The following is a 21,280-nucleotide window of genomic DNA, read 5'->3' as shown; positions in this document are numbered from 1 at the left end:
TGCAAATTTAATCTGTGGGGTTTTTTCTAGGCCGGTAGGCTCATTCACCTCACAGTAGTTTAAAACACTCATAAGTACATTTTTATTGACTACATTATCAAAGTTTGCAGTCACAAAATAACATTTCTTTACCATAGAATGTATATACTGCCTCTGCAGTAAACAAACATATGTTTGCCTTCACAGGAGAATCCCACTAAGGAACTTGAGAACACTGCAGGCTTAGGCTCTGTATGCAGAAACTTTCTGCAGAAGGTTCCTTCAGGGCTTCATTGCCCTTGAGTAATTTGTGGCATCTGATTCATTTTCCACTGGCAGCTCTATATGAAGATGATGCTAACAATATGGCAAAGATTTTGGAAAAGTGTCAGTGAAGAGCGGAGCAGAAACATGAGAAAATGCACACCCTCAGACTGACTTTAAAAACAACATTCTTTTGCACAGATAGAAATTCTTACTCTTGAAATACACATTAAACCTGCAGTCAGTGTAGACATATCACTTGTGATATGTACATCAGGCAGCTTTTTTAAAGTAACTCATACAAAATATTGTTTATTTAAGCGACCTTAAAAGCAGGTTCTAATTGCTTATCATTTGACAGAGCTTACAATAGAAAAGAATTTGACATCCTCACTCATGGTGAGTGGTACTTTATCCCACAATTACTCCTATTCTTCCTACTGGGGAAAAAAAAAAGGATGACAAGTCTGGAGCTATCATAAACTAAGAAGAAATACAGCTTTTACTCAAAGACAGCTTCATATCTACTGTTGTCAAGAAGCAGGGGTTTGCTAGGAATGCTTTGGGTAACATTTGAATAGTTCTACAGGAAAGAAAGGTTGACTGCAGTTCTTCCATTGCAGTTAAGCAGAATTTCAGCATAAATCTTAAAAGACTAGTAAATACCTGCATTTCAGTTTCATTTTGCTGTAGCTCAAACTTGAAAATCAGAAGCAGATGACACTGTTTTAAAACAACCGTTAATAATCAGAAAAATATTCTTGACTTCCTAAAATGTTGGAAGTCGTTATTATTGCTGCTACTGCCTTATGGATAACCCAATTTGTTCTCATTTCACTGATTTCTCTGTCTGGTTTGTCAGTTTGCAGGTTGCTTTACTAGTACATGAGTTCCACACATGCACACACATCTGCCCAGCTACCTTTTTGGTGAAGGATACCTGGATATCTCCTTTTCCATGTGGTGTGGAGCACGGTGCTGAGCTGGAGGCTGTTACTTTGCAGCACAGAGCAGCACATTCTTTCCTTAGCGTCACCCAAGAAGGCTGAGCTGGGAAGCACTGTGTGTACATCAATCTACTCAAATTCAGAGAATCACAGAAAACAGGATAAGAAAGGACTTTGGGAGTTAGCAAGTTTGTAATTGTGCCCCTGGCAAGATTGTTTATAACTGTGTTTTCACAGAGAAAGCTGCTTAAAGTCTAACCCAAATCTATCTTGCTACCACCCTGCTCATGTAGAACAGACGTGGAGAATCCTTTGCAGCATGTTTTACATATTTGGAAACATTTATCACATCTCCTCCATTTTCTCTTCTCTTCTCTGCACTAACCCAGTTCTTCCATTGCTGGGTAAGTTTTCTAGGGCATGGATTATTCTTTTTGCTTTTTCTGGCCTTTCAGCAGCTGATCCAAATCTGTGCTCAAGTCAAATGCCCAGACTGAATTTACTATCAATGCTGCTGAATAGAGTGAAAAGATCATTTCAAAACCCTTTATGTATGTCTCAGGATTATGTTTGCTTTTTTAGTTACTAAAACCTGTATTGATGATTTTGGTGCCACTGAACACACATTTGGGACTTGTGGCTGCCATTGTCAGTGAAGGCTGCCCCACTTTAGAAAGTTAATTAATCAATTAAATTAGCTAAACATTTATATTGCTGACATCTGGCCAGCAGAAGGGATGTATCTTTGTTGGAATAGAAATCCATAGAAATCAAAGGTCATGCTCAGAATAAGATTATAGCATCATAATCTCATTACTTGAATTGGGAGGGGGATGTTGAGATTAAAAAGAGAGAGAAATGGAAGGCAGTATACACCAAAACTGATATTGGTTACAGAGCAAATGCAAAAGGCAGTAATTAGAGGAGACATGCCTGATTTGAACTTCAAAACAGTGAAAATAGCATTTCATTTCTATTTTTATTTCAAAACACATCTGAGAGAAGGAATAATGTAGATGGAGACAAAAAGAGACTTCTAAGTGCTTTTCTTTTCAAAATTTGTCCAACTGAGAGATGGATGGCAGGGGATTTTATGCCCCAAACAGCACTTACAAGTGCTTTTGCTTTTTCAATACCATCCTTCAACTGAGAAAGGGAAAGAAAGAAGCAGACAAGGTGCCCTGACACATCACTTCTAAGTGATTTCTGTCCCAAAAGTATTCAAAAGACTGATAGAAGATTTTTTTTTCTCTGTTGGATATTTATTTTGTTCTGTGACTTGGCAGAAATGAAGTGGGAAGATGAAGGGAAGCTCTCGTGAATTTTTATTTCCCAAGGTCAGGAAAGCAGAAGTCAGGTTTTCTCCTCTCTCTTTTTTTTTTTTTTTGTATTGTTTTGTTTTGTTCTGATTTGATAGAGATGCTGCAAGGCTTCTTTTGAGGAGCTAAGGTAAAAGTAAAATGGAATTATTTCCTTCCTGTTTTGCAACAGTAGTGGCAGTGAAAAAGATACAAGTGTGAGCTTTTATTTTTAGCATAGATCAAAACTCTGTGCTTGTGATTAAAGCAAAAATAATCCAATAGTCTAAGAAAAAGAATAGCTCACCTTAAGTATTTTGCAGCATCAGAACCTTAAACTGACGTGACTTTCCATTGGATCACCCAAAAGTATTGTGGAGAGACAGAGTATCCTCAGAGCTGAACTCAGACCTGAACTGCACACAGAAAATATCCCCAACCCCGAAGAACATGTTTCTTCATCTGTTTCTTTAAAAAGGGTTGTTTGCACTATTTTATAAGGTGACCTAACCTTCCAGCTCCTCCAAAGTGCAGCAACTGTTGTTGTACAATACAATTACACTGTAGCTGTACCTTTTCAAACCCACAAATCATTCCTTCATGAATCTGACCTCTTGCCAGGCCTTTTACCTCATGTTCAGGCAATAAAATTTGGCATCTCTATGGAATAGATGCACTGCAGGTATATTACTAGGCCAGGCATTCCAGACAGCCGTCACTAATTGGGTTTTCTGCCAGAAATCTTCAGAAATTAAGCTTCTCTGGAGCTGTTCGAATTTCCAGGTGAAACCAAACCATTCTCCAGATGCAGCCAGGATTAGGAGTAGTTGGTTTCCCATCTATGCTTCTTCCTTCAAGACAGTTGAAGATTTAGCTCTGTGTTCCTGATTAGTTTGTAAGAATACAAAGCCCTGGAATTTGGGTTCTGGATTCCCCTGTATGGGGGTTAGCCAATGAATTGTCACTGGAGAACCACAGAATACTTCGTGGTAAGAAAGACATGCAGGCTGTTAGAAGGTGGGAATAGTAAAAGCAATGAAATAAAGAAGTATGCCCTAAAGGTGTGTGTACTAAGTTTCTGTGTTGAGCAGGGAAGTTCTGATGTCCACATTAAAAATGCAGCAAGAGTGAAATTCGAGTTGACATATTTACAGATGCAACCACGTTTTCCTTTGGCAGTAAGGTCAAACTGGATGTCTCTTTTATCATGTGATATGGCAAGGAATCTGCTTTGCACCCTGAATATTTCTGTAAGGCTTGGAAATGCCTATGGGACTGTGTTCCTGAGCTCCAGTATCAGCAGGTCTCCTGTGTGTGCACATGGCAGGAGTTACACTTTGGACAGTGCTCTAAGTACAAATCAGTACCTGCATCAGAGACTCAGAATAGTCATAATCTTTTCAATCAAAAAAAACCCCAACCCTCCAAGGAAAGTAGGCTTTTAAAGCAAACCAACGGATTAAAATTAATTTAAAATAAATATTCACCACAATCAAAAGATTTTTCATTTAAGAATTCTAAAGATTTTCTGAAGAAGATGAAACATCTCAGCATGACAGAGAAGTTTATCGTGCAAGTTAACTGATAATGTGATAGGAAATAAGAACTAAGGACAAATGGTCAATTGTTACTTGGTGTCAGGAATGCAGAAATAAGATCCCAAAGGATCTCTGACAACTCTTCTCTGATCTAATCTGCTGGATTCAATTTTTTGTTTCAACAATCTCGTTCCTGGATATCAGTGGGATGGAGGTTTTGGATTGGTGTCACAGGAAGATCCTAGAATAGGCATTCTGTGCAACTTCAGCTACCAAAGAAATATTTCAGACTAAAAAGGAAGACACCTTGCAAGTCGAAGGCTGAATGTGTGTTAAATTGTGGGGATGGGAAAGGTTTGCATTCTTTGATTTGTCACCTAAAGATTACCTGACTTTCTTTTCAGATTTGGCCATGAGTAGATCAGCATATGTGGGATGATGAGACAATGCTCATGAGATCAAGGAGCTCTCTACAAGGCTCATCTTGGCGTTCCAGTGTGAGCCAAAATGTTAGCTAGCTCTTGCCTGCCATTTATTATTCCCCATTCTTTGGAACAAAACAAACAAACCCCAAACCAACAAATAAACGAAAGCACAAAACCAAACCAAACCAACACAAAGCTACCCCCCCAAAAAAAACCCCAAAACAAAACCAAAAAACCAAAACCTAAACCCAGAAATAAAAACCAAACAACCAAAAAGCCCCCCCAAACCCAGAAGGAACTGGCTGCTGACAAAGGCCCTGAAATATTTAGCCAGTAGTCTGATATTCACATGCTGAATGCAAGCCAAAGAGCTCTTGCTTGTGGAACAGTATTAAATACCTGACTGTAGCTTTAGCAGTGAGGGTGATTGGAGGGATAACCATCGCTATTTGGCATGGCATGCTGCAGAAATTTATTGTTATGTTTTATGTATTTCTCACTGTGGAGCTTCTGTTCCAAAGTATGTAGCTAAGCCTAGTCAGGGAGCAAATCCCAAGTCAAATTGTCTCATGCATGAAAACAGACAGTTTGGAAGGCAGGAGTCATTAGGGGGAAAGGATTTTTCGTTTTAGTTATGAAACTTAATTTCTTTTCACTGTCTTCCCTCCTTTGCCTCTCTAAAATACTGATAGAGGTTGTAATTTCTGACAGTTGATGTAAGTAGTATCCAGCATGTAAGTAGTATCCAACAGCTGAAATGGATAGTGTAATATTGTGATGGGGCCTATCACGTAGTGACAAGATTGGAAGGTGCAGCTGAAAGAGTGTATAATTTGGTATAAATGAGAATCTTGAGTCCTGAAATTAGAGAAAATTCAGATCTGCGTGCAAACAGCTCTCATACAAGTCCTGAATTTCAGCAATGATCACTCAGACGGGGGTTACTGAACAGCAGTGTGTGATCAGAGACACACGAATGAGAAGGAAACCCTTCCTCAGCAATATAGCAGAGTACCAAGCAAGCACATGGATTTTAACCCTGCCAGAAGATGGTTTTGTCTCGTGTTGCTTCACAGCAAATCCTGCCTTTCCTGTCTTGGAGTGCTTTCCACCTCTGGCATTAGTGATGACTACATCAGACACCTGTGGTCTCACTGCTACTGGCAGATTGATCACACAGGGGCAAGACAGAGAAACAGCCTTACAAACCTTTGATCATTGTCCTTAAGTTGAGTATGTTTTAGGCATTAAATTTGACTCAATGATTCTAGAACCATGGAGTGCTTTCTCTTGGTTTCAGAGTATTTCAAAACTAGGGAAAATTTTTTGTGCATGTCTATACTTTGTTGGTTTGAGTTTGTTTCGGTGGTTGTTTTTTTTTTGTTTGTTTGTTTTTTTTATAAACCTTTTTTCTAACAGTTATTTTGGTTTTTTTCCTGAAGTTTTTCCAGCTGCTGATAATGTTCAAAATAACTCTGTGCTGTGTGGGATCAAAACAGTTTTGGCATTACAATAAAGCACAGCATTAAGTGGTTTGTTTCAACAATAAAATGGAAAATAAATGAATAGTTTTGGAAAATAATTATATTATCAGATAGGCAAGACTCTGGAATTAATTTGTGGGGTGCATTGGTTATCTCCACAGTTAATTACATTTTGATTTGAAATGTGCTTATGAGGAAGTAAACAGCAATGTGTTTAATAGTCCCTGTATCTGGGTCACCCAAATAGTGTTTAATCCACCCCACATCAAATGGTTTGTGTGCAGAAGGGTGTCCTGGGAACATCAAGGCTCAGCAAGATAACAGCCATGCTCTTCACATTGAACTTCTTAATCAACAGGTAAGCAGAAGAAACGGCTTGTGTCTGGTCAGCTATCCAGGAGCAGCAGCCAGATGCTTTGCCCTTTCCAAATGTACTCTGCAGAGGAAGGAAGCCGTGCTCTTGTTTTGCCCATTAGACAGCATTATCTCTGTGGAATGCCAATTCATATCTCCTTGTGCCGTGCGTGGTTCTCACATATGGGATTTTAATAACCTTCACGCTGTGCTGTGAATTCATAAACAGGGCGGAGAGAGGAAAAGCACCACAGGACTTTATTTTTTAATTATTGCTCTTTTGACAAACAGGGTCTGCAGGATTTTTGCGAGGGTCTTGTGGCAGAACCAGCAATTGTTTTGCTGCTGCAGTGGGGTTATTCTAAGGGGAGGGGACAAATATAGTGTTCACTTATGATACACTTTTTCAGAATTGATTTTTAGTATCCTGCATTTCGTAGCCACAATAATTCTGCTGTGTTACAGTCGGAGCTGTGGAGGTCTGATTGTATGGCAGTTTTTCCCGTTTTCTGGAATGCACTGATTTCTTGCAGCATACCTCTTCTCCTCCTCCCTCTCCTCTGCCTCAGCCTGTGAAGCCACAGTTTACTGCTCAGTGGACACTAGCACACGCCAGCGGTCTTTATTTGTGTTCTGGAGAAGGCCTATTCATGCTGGATCAGTGGGTTTTTTCTTTCTTTTTATCCCTTGTCCAGCCCCAGAGTCCATTAAAGCTACCACTTCTGCATCTCGACCACGTTCCTGTACTGGTGAAGGCACCACTGCTTGTTAGTAGGGCTAAAAATAACAAGAACTCGCAGCATTGGTCTCCGGGCACAATTTACTGTTTATCATCTTGTATTCACTGCTAACAGCCTTAGAAAGAAGACCTAAGTGTCTTCAACTAAAATTCCCAGTGTCTACAAATCTCCCACGAAGGAATGAGCCTGAACTGTTTGATACAGCCAGTTTAGCAGTCCTGGAGTTAGTTCACACGTGCCAGGAGGGAAATTGTACTCTGTTGCCTGCCCATACCCGGTGTCACACTGCCTGGAACGAACCTGTGATGATGATCTCAGGTCATTCTGGATTCCAGTCTTGTAACCATGCCTAATAATGTTTTATCTGGAATAAGATTTATTAGGTGTAGGTTCTGTGCAGGATTATCATATGACATGCAGATCGAATCTTATCGTCCTGTTTTCATTTTAGGAACGTTTCTCTCTCCTCCTGTATTTTCTATGCTATTGTGTGTGGCAGGCAGTAGAAAGAAACAAGAACAGACAAGAAAAAAAGAATAATTTTTCACTAATTATTCAATTTTCAATATTTTGTTGTGGTTTTCGGTTCTTTTATTTTTGGGGGGTTCCCCGACATGTTGAATAGTCCTCACTATTAAAAATGTGTGCTGTCTTTTTCACTAAAATTCATGTAATTTCCTTTTAGTTCTCAAAGTGGTAGAGATGTAGAATTACTGAAAAAAGTATTTTGGAAATAACCTCTGGAGACCATCTTGTCCAACATCCTCTATAAATAGGATTAACATCAAGGTTAGGTCAGGTCTGTGCCTCTTCCAGCTTTGAAAATCTCTAGGGATAGAGATTACAGAATCTTTTGGGTACCTGTTCTAAAGCTTAATTGCCCTCGGTTACAAAGGTGTGTTCCTTGAAAAAGGAGATTTTTTTTAATGGGATGTCTATAGCCCATCATTATCTTCTCCTCAGCTCATCTGCCTTGGTCTTTTTTAGCCACCAGAACACCGTGACTGTCTGACACTGTGCATGGTGGGGTAGCTGAACACGCACACACACACTTCTTCAGACTGCATCTATAATTCTGCAGTTGTATGACTCAGAGAGAGGGATGCCAAAACTTTCACATTTGCTTTGTAAATATTTTCTCAGAATTAAGTTAATACATCATCTAAATCCTTCATCTCTCTCTTGCTGCTTTTAGTTTTGTTAGTATGTGTGTACATAGATGTGCTTTTTTTAAAGTCACTAAGCAGGCAAGGGAACGTAGAACTAATGTGACTGTGGAAAAGTTTTCCAACCTGTACTGTCTGTAGAAATGAAGAAATGTTATTTCTATGTGAGCCAAGGTTCGTTGCTGTCCTCCTGGCTTTTCCCTCAGCATAAGCTGTAACCTGGACATTTCCTTTGGATTAGTATTTTATAATTATTTGACTTCAGTGGAATTTTTTTTGGCTTAACTGCATGCTCTAGTCCCTTGGATCTGTGTGGTGGTGAGGTGGAACTTAGCCTCTCTGGTTCCCAATGTGTGGTTGTGAACTGCTGATAGCTCGAGGTGCAGCAGAGCCTGGAGCCTGGAGCTGCGTTGTTCCAGAAGGAGGAGGAAGGCAGAGGCACAGCCTGTTTGCTCTAGAAGGCAGTTGTCAGTCTTCCATTGTCTCTTCCCTTTCTAGGCCATCAGTTGACGTGCATTTTGCCATATTCATCGTGCCAGCAAGGCACAGCTGTCAGCAGGCAGATGTTGTCAGAGGGCACTGATTTTCCCTCCCTCGTTGCTGCCCTCAAGAACCTGTTTTGTCAGAACCGTGGTAGTCACTGCTGTATCAGTGTGAGTTACAGAGCCACTGATGAGCTTAGGTGTTGACCTTTAAGATTGCTTTTCAAGTTTCAAAGATCCTGCTGTCATTACAGTCCTTGGAATCACAAACTGCATTAAAGTCAACAGTTTAAAAAATCAAAACGAAACAAAAAAACCTACACAAACTGTGCACTCACAAGCAGGTGGAAATGTAGAATCTGGTTTAACCCATTTGATGCCAGCAATAACAGGAAGCTGACATACCCCCCTAGGTTTCCATCCCAGAAATAGACTTGAGGTGGGAAACAGTTTTAGTAGTAACCAGGAAAGTCCATACAGCACAGAACATCAGTATTTGTGCTCACATGCAAAGAGGAAACACCATATTCTGGCTTTGTGAGTAGATAGCTTACATCAAGAAAATACCCTGCATCCTTTTCACAGGTTGAAGCTGAAGGGCCTCCGCTCCTGCCCAGGCAAAGGAGCAGCACCATGATCTTGTAATCGCACCGAATATTTTTTTTGAGCTGTTTCATTTTATGGTCCCATGTCTAAATTTATTCTTTGGTGTAGAGTATGTGTTGTTAAGCCCAGTCCTGCACAGATTCTCACTCCAAGCTTGACATGTGGCATGAGAAGCTTCCTTGGTGTTTCTCTTGCTGGTGTGCTGAGTCTGTTTACAGATAGAAAACTTGTCCATCTATGAACTGCAAATCCAAATTCCTCTTCACAAAATTCAAGACATTAGGTGAAGTCTTGTGAAGTCTCTGGTGATGTCAGTGGGAGTTTTGCTTTTAACTGTAATGGAGGCAATCAATGTGCCATACATTTCCCGAGAAAGTCAGGTACATGACAGTGGTATTTTTCTCTTAAAGATGTATGAAAATGAATTTCTTTTTAAAAATTTAAATTATAGGTAGAAGAGCTGTATGATTATAAGTAAACATTTTAGAGGTAGTGTTGTTTATATCTTACAGCTCTGTCATTGTCAGGCCAAGTTATAGCAGAGAAAAAGATTGATAGGGTTTATTATTTTCATCTTTTAATAAGATTTTGTTTTGCAATTGCTTCTAGCATGTTTCACCTCATAACTTACCACCTCATTTGTGTGTGTGTGTGTTATTCAACACCTCAGGCCTTGGTCTAGTTCTGAGCTCTGTGATGAGGATGCACAGACCTGCACAAGACCCTGTTGACGTCAGTGAGATTTGGCAGAGGCCGCTGTGCTCGGGGGCTTTTCTTCAGCCCAGGTTTTGAAGTGAGGGGGAAGTGGGGCTGGTGTGGGATGTGACAGTAGCAGAAGCTGCTCTGTCAAGCTCCATGAGTAAGAAGAACTGATACAGAATGATCTTTGAATTATTTACAAATCGTTTCACCCCAGTAGTTTCCACTTGAGGGTGCTTACTGAGTTATCGCAGGTGTTGTTAGTCCATGATACAAACTAGTGTCTGCATGAAATCTGCACTCCTTAAAATATGGTTAGTGGACATAGGCACTGAGGATATGATGTAAAAGCAATCAGAAGGGAGTATATGTACAGCAATTTTTACTTTTGAAACAGACCTTTAACTTCAAAGCCTTGAAATATGCAGCTCTACTCCAACAGCTTTCATTAATGACTTAAGAGACTGTAAAATAAATCTCCCTAATTATTTAAGCAGAACTCTCCAATCCAGTTTAAATTTCTGTCCTAGTACCCAGTGCCATAGTGTTTGAAATTTCAGATATCTGAAAAAATTATGATTTAACCTTGTATCTTTCTGCAACAAAAAATGATTTTATGATCTTGAAATAAAAGGTATTTAAAACAATTCAATTTTTGGACTAGGGCCTTGTAAGTGAAGTTTTAACCTGAAATGACATTTTTACAGAAGATTTTAAGCATTTATACAGTCATAAAATGGTAGAGCAAATATTCCCAAGGTACCAATGAGGGGAAAATAAATGAATGTGTCCAGAAGCAAGTATGTATTCTCTTTTAGATAAGGCATCCTGCAATTAAAAACACCGGACTTAGAAAGCTTCTTAAGGCTTATTTTGCCAAATGAAAAATGCCACTGTTTTTAATGCTATTGTAATAAACCTTATTGTTATTCCTGGCATGGATATTATTTTTTTTTAATTTCAGAAAAATGGATAATTAGCATTTTAGCTTATCACTTTCCTTCCATGCATACAAATAATTTGACAGATAGACCACCAAGAGAGACAAAATTAAATAATAGGTCTAGACAGCACGGAACTGAAATAAATTAGAGGTTAAGCTTCCAGCCTGTTAGGTGGATTTTCATGGGAAAAAAAGAGAGGGGGGATACACAAGGTAGTTTTTCTGACAGTTTTTGCTACTTACCTTAATATAATTTCTCCATATCAAATCCCAAATAAATTGACCTGAAATAAGACATGCACTTCATACTAGAAGTCCCTTAATTTATTTGTGAGTCCAATTTTTTTCAAACATTTTTAGATTAGAGGCCTAACAGGCATTCCTGCATCTGTGATTCAGCCAATAAGTTCCTAGATAATGATCCATGATTAATGGTGAATTCTGATAATAGGAGGTTATTAGAGAAAGCAAACTTGGAACAAATCTGCTGTATACATTATATACTTTACCGCCATCTGTGGGTATTTATAATAAATACAAATTAAAGTCAGTGGTTGGAGTAGTCGATGTTGTGCGTACGTGACAGAGAATTCTTTAGACATAGTGTTATGGTAGGCAGCTTCATAGGGAGAATTCTTGTTAATTTTTTTTGCACAGATACTTGTTATTACTTGCAAATTAAAAGCAGTCTTTCTGGAGAGAGGCCTTTTGGCCTTGATTGCTTTCAAGGATGTCACTCTGAAGTCCACTCTGTAAGGAAGGATTACGTGTTACGTGTTACCTCTGCTCTGCTGCCACACACGTTATTGGATGTAAGAAATTGGTTTTGTCCTTTTGTACTGAGATTCATTGGCTATTCAACCCATGTGTTAACAGGACATTCCTCCCTTTTATGTCTCCTTGAGTTGTGACATTTTACCTCCTTGTGTTTCGTATTGTTTGCTGAGCAAATATGCCTGTATAGAGAAGGAACTATTTTTATCTTATTGCCAAATGCAAAAACCAGAAAAGAAATGCAATATAAACAGAGAATTGCAGAAGATAAAGTAAAACTAAACACTGTGATACCGATAATTTGCTGAATCAAGGGATGTGTTTTGCTGGTGGTAAATATACTCTTGCAAATACAGTTTTGCAATGGAGTGCTAGAAGGGGTGCCATAGTTAGCATCAGGTGATTGTGTTGTGCTCTGAGTTGTTTATGATGTTTGATGGACGGTGTCTGGTTTATATTGTGTTTTTCCAGTAACTTTTGTGCTCAAAATTGAAGAGTCATCATGTGGTAACGAGGGCAAGTGAACAATGTGGTGGATGTCAAGATAAATGATTTATTGGATTGAGCATTCAGTAAGCAGTATTTGGTTGGAAGAATTCCCAGCTTTTGAACTATTACACAGTCATGATATTTAAAGCTTGTATATTTATAAATGGGTAATAGATGAAGTGTCAGAAACACTCTGGTTATTTATGGTCGTCAACTAAACCTCTGGGATGAAGTTAGGAATACTCTAGAACTAGTATAGTTAGTTTGATTTCCCATTTTGAACAGCTGTGAAATTAATTTTTTCACACACTGTTTTTCAGTTTGAATGCTGTTTTAGTGCCTACCTTGTGACCTTGCTGTATGGGGTGTGCATGATGGGGTTTGCCTCTCTTCCATAACAATTCAATCCTCAACAGTGTTTCATATGAGCATTTACACATATGTTCCTGGGCCTACTTGTATTTTTATGCTGGGTTTTTTTTTATATGCCAAAGAGTATTCTTTGGCTTTTATGTGCCAAAGAATATTCAGTGGATCTGAAACTGTAGACATCTCTGTGCCTACAGATGTCAGGGTTTCTGGTTGCCTACAAGCTATAGTATTAAATCCAGGAGTGAAGTATCCATTTCCATCTGTTTTCTGCTCGGGTAGTTGCAGTGTCAATGAAAAAAGCTATTCCCTCTGCCTAATCCTGAGTTGTCTGATTGACATGTCTGATGAAGCTTTCTTCACAACAGTTGTAACTTAACAAGCATGTTTAGGTGTTTTGGTTCTTCTCTTTTGCTAGATTTCTTTCCCAAGCCTCCTGGTTTATCTTCCTGGCTATATATCAATATTTTACTTTTTCTCAACTCCTCTTTTCCCTTACACGTGTCTCTTTTAAACGCTAAACTGGATTCTACCTTTTCATAGGTTTTCTGAAGTGTTTTCTGTCCCTCTTCTCTTTTGGTAATCTGTTTCAGTTAATTTCCTCCTCCTTTTGTGACATATTCCTGTTAATAAGTGCATCTTCTATTGACTGAGAGGGCACACACAGGACAGGAAATACCTTAGGGCAAAACTTTCTTCACCTGCCGCTCTCTCAGTGCCCAAAGTCCCTGTTGACCATCCCTCCTCCAGTGCTCTGCCTTGCCTGGGTCCTTCTGTTGTACTTGAAGCACCGAGTTTGGCAGCTCCCTTCCTCCATTAACCCTCCATGCAGAGACAGAGCAATTTCTCCTGTTCTTTATTTACTCCTTGCCACCTTTCTATTTTTTGAGTCTTTTTTTTTTTCTTTTTTTTACCAATAGAGCTGTCAGGAGTCTTTCCGCATTTTATTATTCCAGAAGAAAATACTGATGTAGGCTTATTTGAAAGGTGTCAGTTTTTGTAAAGTTTCAGCTGGAAATTAATGTGAACTACTATTCTTTAACCTTTTCATAATACAGAAAAGTGTTCAATTGAAGCATTTTAATTCCATTTTAGAAAATTATTTAAATGTTATTTTTGAAAAATAGAAAGTTAAAATATTTTGATGAAGGTGGAACTGGTTTTACTCAAATTTTGTTTTATGAGATTGTCATGAGGGGTGTTATCTTTAACTTTTCAATTTTTACCTTATATTAGAATAGAAGAAAATACATAAAAAGAGTTTGTTCTTTATAGGTCATATATTTGACTCTGTTTCTACTCAGAGTTTTCTCACTTATATTTGAGACATTCGTTTTTCAGCTCTCAATAGCATGAGGTGTACTTGATTCTTGCTTTATTTCAAAGCTGCCTGTACTGTCCCCAGTAGCAGCAGCAAAAACACCAACATTCTGGTGAGCATTTACTCTGCTGTATCTGGAAAGAGGTGGGAGCTGGCATGGAGTTGTCTGGAGCTGTCTTAAGAGTGAGAAAGATGACACTGCATCACTTTGCACTGTGATTCGTGTTTGGAAGGTTTGAGTTTGTGGGGTTTGGGTTGGTTTTTTTTCTTTTCCATGAGAAGGAAAACTAAACTGTTTTAGAAATACACTTGCTGCTTGAAAGTTTACATGGGGTAGGCGACTCTGGCATGCAAGTTTCAACCTCTGCCCAAAGTCTGAGCTTCCTTTGTTCTTCTTTCTCTTCAGCACTGACATCAGGAATCCATAAGATACTTGTTCAAGCAAAAGGCTGGTACAACCCCTTTAAGGAGCTGCAAATCAAACAGCAGTTCTGTAACAATTGGATCAGTGTATATAGAAAGAATTTCAACCATGGTTGTTTATTCAGTCTCTTACTGTAGGATTAGTCCCATTAAGTGCCTCCTATGCATTCCCTTCCAATTCATTCAATTTAAATAAAAACTTCCTGCCAGCAGTCATGTACATATCAGTGACATTCATCTAAATAAAATATCCCAAGCGCTTGAGTCTCAGGAACAGTCTTATGAAGAGACGCATCATATTCTATTTATTTGGAAATGGGATGCATGTTGATGTAGTGCTTATTTCAAAATAATGTCAAAATGTTAAAATCTTTATGAAATCTTAACATTAAATTTTATGAAGACAGAGATGTTTGCTGGGATGTGAAGCTGAGGGCTAGGACCAAAATCAACCGCTGAAGATAAAAAACCCCACAATACTACCATGGAAGGGAAAGGGGAACAACCACAAACTCAGGGTAATAAGACTGTGTTTTTTTATCATTTTTATTTTTACTGCTTGATGTTAGTAATATAAGGTGATTTATATACAGTGCCATATTAAATTGATAGCTCTTGCTGGGTGAACATACAAGCACTGTCTTTCTTTTCTTTAAATGTGCTGAATTTTGTGTTGGAGAAGCCTGGCAAGTCTTTTCTCCCAGTCAGGGGTCTGAAGAAAGCGAGTAAGTGTAGATAAAACCAGCTTGTTTAATCACTGAAACACAGGAAAAATTAAAATACATTTTTTGCTTGTAAAGTAGAGGAAAGCAATAAAAACAACGCCAGACGGTTAATGCCTCTCTTGTACCTTTCATTTCAAAGACCTCAGAAGAACATCAAGAAGAATAAAGGCAAAATCTATTCCCTATTGGCATCATTATAAATGTTGTATCCTCTAAAACTCCAAAGACATCCAAGAAGAGTGGAAGAATAAATGGCACTGAAATAAAGAAAGTCTCTCTGGAGCTTTGTTCAATCGGCTTTGTTAGAATTCACTCAAATAGGATGATTATAAGAAAAGATCTCATTTGTTTCAACATTAAAGGAGCAAATTAATATGTGGCAAGCTGCTAATAATTGCCTCATTATGTAGTGAATGGGCATTGCGTCCAATTTACAGAATTACAATGATATTGTAAAGTAACAATTGGGAAAGTTTAGTCTGAGTTTCCTAACTCTCTGTGTGATTAGTTGTGGGATTCAGAATGAAACAGAGCTGGTGGTTGGAGTGAGCTCTCCAGTGCACCACTGGCCTACAGTGCTAAGAAGTCACAGGAGAAATTAAACTTTTATTAGTGGAACTCCATCTGCATAGGTCCTGAGCTGGATTTGGTCCAGCTGATGAGTAAATCTGACAGTCTCTGCTGAGACTGGAGCTGGTCTGTCAGGACACTGTTTTATTGAACTCCACTGACTTGAGCTGGAGTCTTGGCCAAGTGATTGAGAGACCTGGCCTGAGGGACCTCAGCGTGGGATTTCAGCAGACCTGCAGGTCTGTGGTGGAGGAACTTGGTGATCCAGGATCTGTTCCATGGGGAAACCCACACAAACAAATGGTCCTGTAGCTGGAATTTCGATCTCTTGGTGGAGACATTTGAAATGGTGGGGGAGTTGTTTCAAACTGGGCAAATAAGCAATTTTCCAAATATTGAAATCCTGCGTAGAAGAGAATCGTGTTTTGTGACCTACTTAAGTTAGATTTGCTTGTGACCTTTTCTAATTCTGGCTGATTTTGTTATTTAATGATTTGACCTTTGATTCTGTGAAGCCACTTCATTGCTAAATGCAAAGATTTAATAACTAGAACTGTTTGATAAGTGACCTTTATTACACAGCTATTTCTCTTTGCTAGAAAAATGGCACTGTTTTGCAAGTTCTAATTCACAGTTTTAATTATCTTTTCTATTGTCTAAAAGCTTGCACAGGAAATGGAAAGGTCAGACATTTCATTTTCTTTACTGATTAAAATATAAGCATTCCTCAACAGTTACAATGTCTCATTCAGGCAAAAGATGGGACAATTTGTCAGAATCATGCCCGGCTCCTCTACTGAGGACTTCTACATCCTCCTGGTCAGCAACAGAATGAATAATTTTCCAGCAACAATAATAGCTCTGTGGTGTGTAGAGGTGAAATAATGTCTAAGTACATGAAAAGAGAGCAAAAGGTGAATGGTTCTCTACGTTTTTTTTTTCTTTAACTCATATATCTGTGATGCAAGTGAATAAAAATCTTGTGTAAGTTAAGCCCTGAATTGACGTTCTCAGCGCAGAGACCATAAACAGAACAGCACAGGTTTCCATAGGGTCCTGCCAACCTGTATCAATCCTGTTGCTGCCAAACCATCTCTACAGATGAGAGGGCAGCCTGGACTGCCTGCCAGACCCATTTTTGGTTTATCTGATAAGACTGCTGCTGAGTTAGTGTTTAATTGCCACCCTGGTGTTTGTGATGCAGACACCTCTAAACAGTTGCTGTTAATTGCAAAACAGATCACCAAGAAGGCACTTTTTCTCCTTTTTTCCAGTTTTCTTCTCTCTGCATTCTGTGTAAGAATCGTCTCTCTGCTTCTGTTCATCATTAATACAAAAAATACAGCAAGTTAAATGGAAAAGTGGTAGTTTTTCATGCAGGTTAGGGCTATCATGGGCAACCTGGCTGCCAAAAATTTACATATGGGAAAAGGGTGTGAGGTATGTAGAACTCCAGAGTATGAGGTGATGGGGAACAATAGCACATCACTCCAGCTCCTCAAGGATCATAGGGAGCTGTCAGGTGTGTCCTAGTTCAGTAACAGAAGCAGCATCAGCACCTACCCAGGGTCTTCACCTATCCAGCCCCTCAGGCACCAAAATCCCTGTGCCTGAATGGCTCCTGGGAGAGACACCTGACAGCGTAGCTACATTTGAGAATTTTTTGAGTCTTAAAGGTGATATGACAGCCATAACTGAGCTGGGTTGTAGTAACAAACAGGAATATTGTGTTAAATGAGGAAAATGAGAAAGTTTTTGTATGTGGATTTTTGTGGATTACTGGAACTGCCCCTTTTGTCCATGAGACTCAAACCAACGCCACCAGCTGCTGACCTGTGTCCACAAGGAGTTCAGTGAAAGAATATTGGTGTGTGTTTTCTCATATGTTGAGGAAGATGATGCAAAAAGATGATGAAGTCAGTGGACGATTCTGGAGTCAGTGGAATATCTGTCACGGGTGCCAGTCAGTCTCCTAACTCTCTCAGGGGTCTGTTGGGAAATATGCATATTGAGACATGTAAAATCTTTCTACATTGTAAAAGATATTTATTCTGAGATAGGGCTGGGAGGGGGTAAGCCTCTGCCTCTTTTGAAGAAGAACAGATTGTATGTTGACCTAGTGCAGGCATTCAGTATTATGAAAGCACTTTATAAATTGGAACAAGATAAATGAATCACAACAAAAGAGCTAGAAAACCAGGGGAGACAATTGCAGAAGTGAGTGTACTCAGTTTATTCGAGCAGAACAGTTACACTCAGTGAATAGAAAATGTGCAGTGCATTTCTAACTAAGGTCAGAAAATCAAATAATTCCAAATTTAAGAGAGCAGCTCCATTGTAACGGAGAAGGAAGAATTTTTTTGGAAAAAAAAGCAAACCAGTGCTGAGGTTGAGACAAATTTGAATGGAACCAGATTCTTGACCAAATTGGTTTTTCCTATCTAGCAGTTTCATATTCAGCATTTGTTAGTTTGAAAGTTCACCCTGAAACCTATAAATTAATCTACTGGGACTTTAACAATTCACTTCATGTTAGGATATGAGTTATGCTCATGGATTTGTTTAGGTCACCCAGCCATGTCCTCATAATGTATCTTAGAGAGAATGTCTGTAATTAAGCAGTAAACAGAAAGCCTCTTGTGTTCAGCTGCATCTCCTGGGATTTCATCCCTGCTGTCAGAGAACTGTACAGGACAACGCTCTAAAACCTCAACAGCTAAAAAACCCTGCATGGTGTTCTGTGAAGGAAACATTGCCAATGCTTTTGCATGCTATCAGGAATCTTTAGCTATTGATGAAATGAGGAAAGAATGTTTTCATGAACCATTCACATGGAGAAATTGAATCAATTACAATAAGGAAATCAAAGCTTTGAAATTGTGAGATTTATTGCAGAAGTCTTGCAGGATGCATCTTAGTTCAGCACAATATTTGTCACCCAAAGATGAGATATTTTAGCTGTTACAGTTTGAGTCGCTTCAGGTGTTTATCTCCTGTCCTTATATTACGCCTCCTTATCAAAGAATTTGATGTTTTGTCAGCAACCACGTCCTAAGGTTATAGCGGTCAAATGTAGCCAGGATATTCATCCACATCAGCTAAATGAGGTGTGATTGTGAAGAGAAATAACCACAAGGCTGATCAGAAAATCACCCAGGATTCTGTCAGACTAAATGTTCGAAGAACGTGAAGGGAATTATTCCTAAAAAGTATTAAACTGAATTCACTGACTCCCAGCTGCGAGTATGACAGAGGATGAAGTCTGTGACCATACAAAAAATTGGAGGTGATCTCTGGCCTGAATGATCTTCTGTGGGTTTTTTTGATGGATTTAGTTTTCATTTGATTTAGATTTCTGACTGAACTTCTCATACAATCCAATTTAAATACAGGGCATTTCCTTTTAGTCTACTGGTACCAAAGAACCAAAAAAAAAAAAAGAAATTTCTCTTTATGCTTTGACAAATGGAACATCAGATAAGTCCCTATATCTCTGTTAGATAATTTTTTCCTATTTTCAATTTGTTCTGGAGAAATAGCACCCTAGAACATGGTCAGGAAATACTGTCTTTGACTTCAGTTTTCCCAGGATTAAGTTCCTAGTTCACGTGTCACCACTCCATCTGCCTCTCATTTTTCATGGGTCATAACCACACTCTGGAGAGAACAGCATATTTCTCTGTCTACATGTCCTTTCCAACTGCAGGATTTCCATACTACAAGATTGCTTTTTAGATATACATCTAAATCTTTTGACTTCTGTCACAAATTTTGGAACTATTCATTCAGGCACAGAAAGACAGTCAGTGTACAGTTAAATTTCCAGCATTACTTTTTCAGTTGTTTTCTTTTCCTGTTGTTGACAACATTTTGTTAAAAGACAAGACATTGATCTAAGTATTGTTTTCTGCTGCTCCTTTATTTCCTCGGGTTTTTTAGTGGAAAGAGTAACATTTAGAGGGAAAAAGGTATGATTATTTGTATAGTTGACTTTTCAAGGTGGAGAACAAAGGCAAAGATTGGATCTGCCTATTTCACTAGAAAGGTTTGCATTCAGAGCTTTGTAGTGGTAGAGTTTTCTAGCAGCTCTACCACATGGGGATTGTGGGTTTGGTGTATTTTTTTCTTTGAAAGAGAAGCATTGCTATCAATTTGTTGTACTGTACCTGCCTTTCTATTAACTGAATTTTCAGTCTTCATGTTTCACAGAGAAAAACTTGCCATGTATTTTTGTTTCCTGTCTTCCAGCCTCTACAGCTTGACTGTGACCTCTGTGCCGTTGTTTCAAACTCGGGACAGATGGCTGGCCAGAAGGTGGGGACCGAGATAGACAAGTCCTCCTGCATATGGAGGATGAACAACGCTCCCACGAAGGGCTACGAGGAAGACGTTGGGAAAAGGACAACCATCAGAGTGGTCTCTCACACCAGCGTGCCTCTCCTGCTCAAGAACCCCGAGTACTTTTTCAAAGAAACCAACAGCACCGTTTACGTGATCTGGGGACCTTTTCGAAACATGAGGAAGGATGGGAACGGCATCGTGTACAACATGCTGAAGAAAACCGTTGACAGCTACCCCAGTGCCAAAATCTACGTGACGACGGAAAAGCGCATGAGTTACTGCGACGCGGTGTTCAAGAGGGAGACAGGGAAAGACCGGTAAGTCCTCAGTGTGAAGAACAGTTACAGTGTTTGACAAAAGATACATGAGAAAAGGCCATGCCGGATGCCAGCTAAGTGAGTCCCCAGATACATTTTTAATGGATTGTTATATGGTTTTGACTGTTATAAGCACTTGATGAGGCAGCAGCTAGGCCCCATTTACCCCACCTACGCTACCTTCTGTTCATTCCATTTCTGTTGGCTTGAGTCCCAAAAATATTGGATATCTTCCTGAAACGTTTTCAAAGCTGTGTGTTGTTTTCAGCTCAATTTACTATTGATTAAGTTGACATTTTATTTGAAGAGCATAATCCGACACAAACAGCATTTCCAAATACACAACCTTGGGATAATTCTGGGTATTGTATTTTCTTCTCAGTTGAGAGTCGCTGTAACTTTTCTTCAAACGCTGACCTCAGGGTTATACATTATTTCTCTTTCTTGGTGAAAGTGGATTATCAGTGATACTGTAATAGATTTAGGTTTTTACCAGAATTATACTGAAATTCTATTTTCCACGTCCAAGAATTTGCGTATATGCTGCTCAAGTGGAGGCTGTAAGAGATGGAAGTGTGAGGGCCACTGTGTTGGCTGGCATGGTCAAGGTAGAAATTGGATTTGTGGAATTAAGACCGCAAAGAGCAGGAATTTGCAACCAAGCTGCAAAAATTCAGATCATTTGTGTTTTGGCAGGGAAGAACACCTGTCACACACACACACTTGAGTTAACTGGGAAGGAGTTTTCAGATCACTGCTGTGTCTTAATATTAGTTTTTGAATTTGCACATCATGAATTTGAGGTTGTGAAGGACTACAGCTATTCTGACCAAATTAAAAATATAGGTATTCACAAACAGTTAAATGCAGTCTGAACTTTTGGCAGCTTTTAAAGTAGAAGAGGTTGTTCTCTCAAACTTGTTTCAGTTTGTTATTAAACTGTCAAAATTTGGTTACAGTTGATTTTTGCTATTTTTTAAACTTTGAAACATAGGGAAGAGCCTGTCCCTCAGCTTCTTCACCATG

The 21,280-nt window shown here is 39.0% G+C and overlaps 1 protein-coding gene across 2 annotated transcripts in view; it reads left to right on the top strand.

Annotated features, from left to right (window-relative positions):
- Positions 1-21,280, top strand: part of ST6GALNAC3 (ST6 N-acetylgalactosaminide alpha-2,6-sialyltransferase 3) — a 213,652-nt gene that overhangs the window by 120,927 nt on the left and 71,445 nt on the right. For both annotated transcript variants that reach the window (XM_027649218.1, XM_027649219.1), the window contains exon 3: positions 19,845-20,254. In XM_027649218.1, coding sequence (XP_027505019.1) covers positions 19,845-20,254 — 410 coding nt within the window. The remainder of the gene's footprint in view (positions 1-19,844; positions 20,255-21,280) is intronic.

Source organism: Corapipo altera, unplaced genomic scaffold (genome assembly GCF_003945725.1).
Source record: "Corapipo altera isolate COAL_440 unplaced genomic scaffold, ASM394572v1 112, whole genome shotgun sequence".
In the NCBI taxonomy this organism is placed as follows: domain Eukaryota; kingdom Metazoa; phylum Chordata; class Aves; order Passeriformes; family Pipridae; genus Corapipo; species Corapipo altera.
The sequence above is the reverse complement of the archived record's forward strand: the minus strand, read 5'-3'. Positions and strand labels throughout refer to the sequence as shown.